Raw genomic sequence first — 4,636 nt, 5'->3', positions numbered from 1 at the left:
ACCAAAGAAAGAGTGGAAAAGAAAGTAACTTAATATATTTACAGTTAAAACTTTAATATTTAATACTTATAACACTGTATGTAACTATAAAATCTATTTATTATAAATATAGCATGCAAACAGAAAATAAAGATAAAGAAAATTATAAGTTGTTATTACCATGACCATAAACTGTTATAACATAAACACGTGAAAGTATATGCTCGCAAATACAATGTCACAATCAGTCATACACTTAAGAAATATAAATTGGTAATGGTGTATAAAAATAAAACTGTCTATATATATATATATATGTGTGTGTGTGTGTGTGAAATAAAGAAAGCAATATATATTATATATGAAAGAAAAGATTTATAAATGTAAAATATTCAAAAGTTTTCTGTTTCTTTTACGAATACGTTTACATGCCTTATTATGTTGTTTTAAAGTATAATAAATGCGCATACGGAAAAATAATTTTATTAAATAAATTGTTGGAAAATGTGGACACGGCGCTTCAAAAGTTACATTCTGTGCAAGTTGAAATAAATAGATACCAATGTTTTTTTTAAAGCAATTACTTTCAAACGTTTTCACAAATATTTCTTCTAATTGATGGATATAAGCACAAAAATTATTACTTGGTAAATTTAATTTTCCAAAAGGATTTTCCTCTGTATTGTAAGCTCGGAAAGAACAATACAAAGCAGTATCATCTAAGACAGTCATATTTTCATTTACATAATCTGTACACGCTTCACACGTATGCATTTCTGTACATTTTTTTATTAAATATCCGCAAACATATTTAAAGGCATTTACTTCTGGTAGTTCCATGTTATGATAATCGTGATTAGGAATATCTAAAATTACACGTGCCGTAGATGGAATAAATTCTGAGGAAGTAGACGGATTCGAACCTGACATACCAACTAAACTTAACATGCGATCATTATCCGCAGCACAATTTTGCGTATCTGAATGTTGTAACATCTTCATACTAAATAATTTTTTAAAGGCACGACTAAATTGTATCGGTGTCGGATTTACACAATTACCGCCTTGTTGTCTAACACAGCCAAAGAAATTTTCTAAACAATCTTGATTGATTCTTCGTGTCCGAATATGTGGAAAATTATGACATTTTAATTTTTCCCAAAGTTGTATCATGCTGTTGATAGTTATTTGCCAACATTCGAAGCATTGAACTTTTACACGAGATCCTTTGTCATTAATTACCTTAATAGTTTTTAAAAAACATAACATTTCTTCTAAAAATTCAATTTGTTTTTCGCTTCCTGTAAATACTTGCGCATATTCCTTTGGACTATTTAAAGTGGAAGAATTTAAAATATCGAATAATTTATCAAAATGGTCGATAAAATCTATTGTTCCAACTGCTGCGCTTGGAAGAAGGCCCAAGGACAAGTAAGTGCACATACCTGCACACATACGATTACTGAGAACTTGAACAGCGTATGGTACTCTCATTTTATCAAAATTACTTGGATCGATATGCTTTTGAGTTAACTTTGGGGCCAATTTTATCCACTGTTTACTGTCTCTGTTATAAAATTCAATAATATCATCCCATGAAGCAACTTTGTTATTTCCAAATTGTATATTATGTTTCAACAAATTATCACGAGTTCTTTTCATTAAATGCGGAGTATCGAATATATATAGTACCTCATGTCCGTCAACTAAAAAGATTGAATTTTGTACAGAAATACCTAATTCTCGGGATAGTTGTGTAAAGTTAGATCCCATGTCCGAAATTAAAGCATGCACAGTCGCACCGCAATGTTGTAATTTACGTATAACATCAAATAGAATAAGTTTCAATACATTAAATTTACATGCATTCTCGACAAAACAAAAGCAAAGAGGAAGTTTCCAATTACCTTCAATGCTACGTGCCATAATAACTAAAACACTTTTTGCAGGTAACGGTTCTTTCTGATCATTACCGGTATCTTGAAAACCAATTATTTCATCTTGTGAAACATTGTAAAATAAATGAGCTTGTAGACTCATTTTATCTATGCACAAAATGCAATGACGTTCTAATAGTGGCAATGAATTTAACTTTACAGCTAACACATTAAAAATTTTATCATTTATACCGGGTTTAATTTGCCACGTTTGTGTAAACTTATGTAGACTGCGTATGGCAGGTAATGCTAATTCTTTTTGAAGTTCTTTATAACATCGCGGACTTAGAAAGTATATACCTAAAGCAAATTGTTTAAATTCGGAACTATACCGTCTTCCACGTTTGCTTTTAATTTGCGCATCAATTTGGGCAGATAACAATCGTGCGAAAGTCGGAGAAAAAAACTTACAGCCTAATTGACGTAGAATCTCGTGGTCCTTAAGCTTCTCTCTTTCTGCTTTCTTCTTCCTTACAATTAAAATCTTCACTTTCTTCTGAAGCCGTCTGTTTCTTTCGTCCAGTGTTTTTACTCTCCCTTGTAATCGTACAATGCGTTGTTGCAATTTTTTCTTCCGCGGACTTTCTTCTCTTCTTATTGTGCTGCTGGACGTGCTCCTATACATAACATATACATATATTATAGCAAAAAACAGATAGTAAACCTCTAGAAAGAAAATTGAAGTATTAATTACAATTTTAGAAATGTCAATAACAAAGAAATATAAAAATAAAATAAACCAAATATTTATTATAAACTCTTAAAAAACTTATATTTGAATATTAAAATTAAATAGATATGGTATTGATAACCTTATTTATTTAAAATTATTTTATATATGCATGTGTTCTTTATGTATATGCAGACATGTTAAAATAAGACAAATGTTTTTATAAATACAATTACTCTCACGTAATATTATTTATGTCTTGTTATATTAAATGCAGAATGCAATTTTTAAAAGAAAAGAAACATAAAATAGACTGTAATAAGTTGTAAGTTTAAATCAAAATCTACAGACTGATTATAAAAAACTGTATAAAAGAAATAATATATTATAAAAACACATATGTATGTATATAATGTAAATACAAATACGTACGGCTTAGCAATAATATGGACATCTTTATCACATTTTGGCATCTGCTCTGTTATAGGCGGGAATGATTTCGACTGTAAGTCACTGAAACATACCATTTTAGTGTAATATTACTTTTTATTGCTAAATAAAAAATGTCTAAAACAAGTTAATTATAAGAACAAAATACTATCTATAATAGAAAGATAAATACATTTTCAGATATTTAAGTACCTATTTGTTTCCTCTTGTTGTAAAATATAAAGATTTTCTTCTTCAGGTAGCTCTTCATCCATCTTTTCAATTGCTGATGTTGTAATACATGCATTGCTATAAATAATATCATTAATTATAATGTGTATTATATTATCAAAAATATTGTTTGATATTGTTTAATATACAATATACTATTGAATATAAAAAACCACATTATTTAAAATAGAAAAGATTATACATTATAAGATGTGTATGGGCTTACTTTCTTCCAAAAAATATTGTTGGTACAGCATCTGGTTGAAGATGAGCTCTACTCTTACTTATCTTGTACCACTTTTCTTCAAAATGTAAGTGGCACAATCGATAATTGCGATGGCCATATTCTGCACCCATTGCTTCCAAATCTAATCGTTCACAAGCACGTATCCATTGCAACCATCTGTAAATATTATTCAAATTTGTAATTGTAAAGAAATATTGTAATAATATATACATATGCATGCACATAATAATATACATACGTTTAGAATAAATATCAAAATAGTATTTTATAATATGTAAATTTATACTTGTTTTAAAAAATAATAATTAATAAATGAAATAAAATCATTATACCTTTCATGTTCCTTTGGAAACCGAAAAAAATGTCGTTTTTCCACAATATTTTTGTTGCATTCCCGAACAACACACCACGTGCTTGATTGATGGGCCATTTTTTTCTTCCAGATTTTCCCTCAAGATTTCTTCACAAATACCTGCAACAAAGCTAAGACCAAAGTGCTTTTCCTTTATAAGAGAATCGAGAATCTGTACAATTTTTGTACAGATTAACTATTCTCCGTAAGGAAAATAATTTGTTCTCGGTTTTCTTGCACCGTTTACTAAACACCTGTACACTATTCACTGAGGACTTATCACTTCACCACTTTATCACCACTTATCACTTTATTATTTCTCGCATCAGATCACATCAGATGTCCGTTGCCGCCACTTTCTACTGAACGGCCATTTAAAGGTCCTGCCCTGCATGGAGCATCTCAACGATGCTGACAGAGAGCGAAAATACAGAGAGGAAGTGAGCAGAAGTGAGACAGAATATCAGTGCTCTGATTGGTTACATACCTCGCACGCGCATGTGCAGTTCATTTTCATCCACGCTGAAATCGGGAGAGTTGCGCTACTGTATATACTGTGCTAAAGTTTCGCAGTGACACATTATCGGAGCAGACGGACAGTCTATACAAGGTGGCAGCAAAGTTTAAAATGCCAGTTAAAGTATGCACGTGTATTTGACGTAAGGAACAAAGCCCGTCATAAAGAGGAAAAAGGAGAAGAGAATATGAGCAGAGAATGGTAAGTAAAATGACCAGTGACCAATATTAAAAAAGAAATGTAAGATATCCCTGTTTAAAATAATAGATATAAT

General features: G+C 30.3%; 1 protein-coding gene across 1 annotated transcript; it reads right to left on the bottom strand.

Moving 5' to 3' along the window:
• Nucleotides 1–1,555: 1,555 nt before the first annotated feature.
• Nucleotides 1,556–4,027, bottom strand: LOC112456998. The gene is made up of 6 exons (XM_025019839.1): nucleotides 3,826–4,027; nucleotides 3,535–3,649; nucleotides 3,229–3,324; nucleotides 3,019–3,099; nucleotides 2,328–2,533; nucleotides 1,556–1,780 (listed from the first exon to the last, which is right to left on the bottom strand). The coding sequence occupies exons 2-6, from the start codon at nucleotides 3,588–3,590 to the stop codon at nucleotides 1,761–1,763; spliced, it is 459 nt and encodes a 152-aa protein (XP_024875607.1). The 5' UTR covers nucleotides 3,591–3,649; nucleotides 3,826–4,027; the 3' UTR covers nucleotides 1,556–1,760.
• Nucleotides 4,028–4,636: the final 609 nt, after the last annotated feature.

Source organism: Temnothorax curvispinosus, unplaced genomic scaffold, assembly GCF_003070985.1.
Source record: "Temnothorax curvispinosus isolate PA1 unplaced genomic scaffold, ASM307098v1 QBEX01007397.1, whole genome shotgun sequence".
NCBI lineage: Eukaryota > Metazoa > Arthropoda > Insecta > Hymenoptera > Formicidae > Temnothorax > Temnothorax curvispinosus.
This window is presented reverse-complemented; position numbering and strand designations above follow the sequence as displayed.

Excerpts from the sequence above, each read along its gene's own strand:
- LOC112456998 (XM_025019839.1), bottom strand. The coding sequence starts at position 3,590 with ATGGCCATCGCAATTATCGATTGTGCCACTTACATTTTGAAGAAAAGT. Across the intron at positions 2,534-3,018 it reads GTCCATATTATTGCTAAGCC|GAGCACGTCCAGCAGCACAA; the intron begins GTACGTATTTGT and ends TGTTATGTATAG. Across the intron at positions 1,781-2,327 it reads GATTCTACGTCAATTAGGCT|TGCGACTGTGCATGCTTTAA; the intron begins GTAAGTTTTTTT and ends ACAACATTGCGG.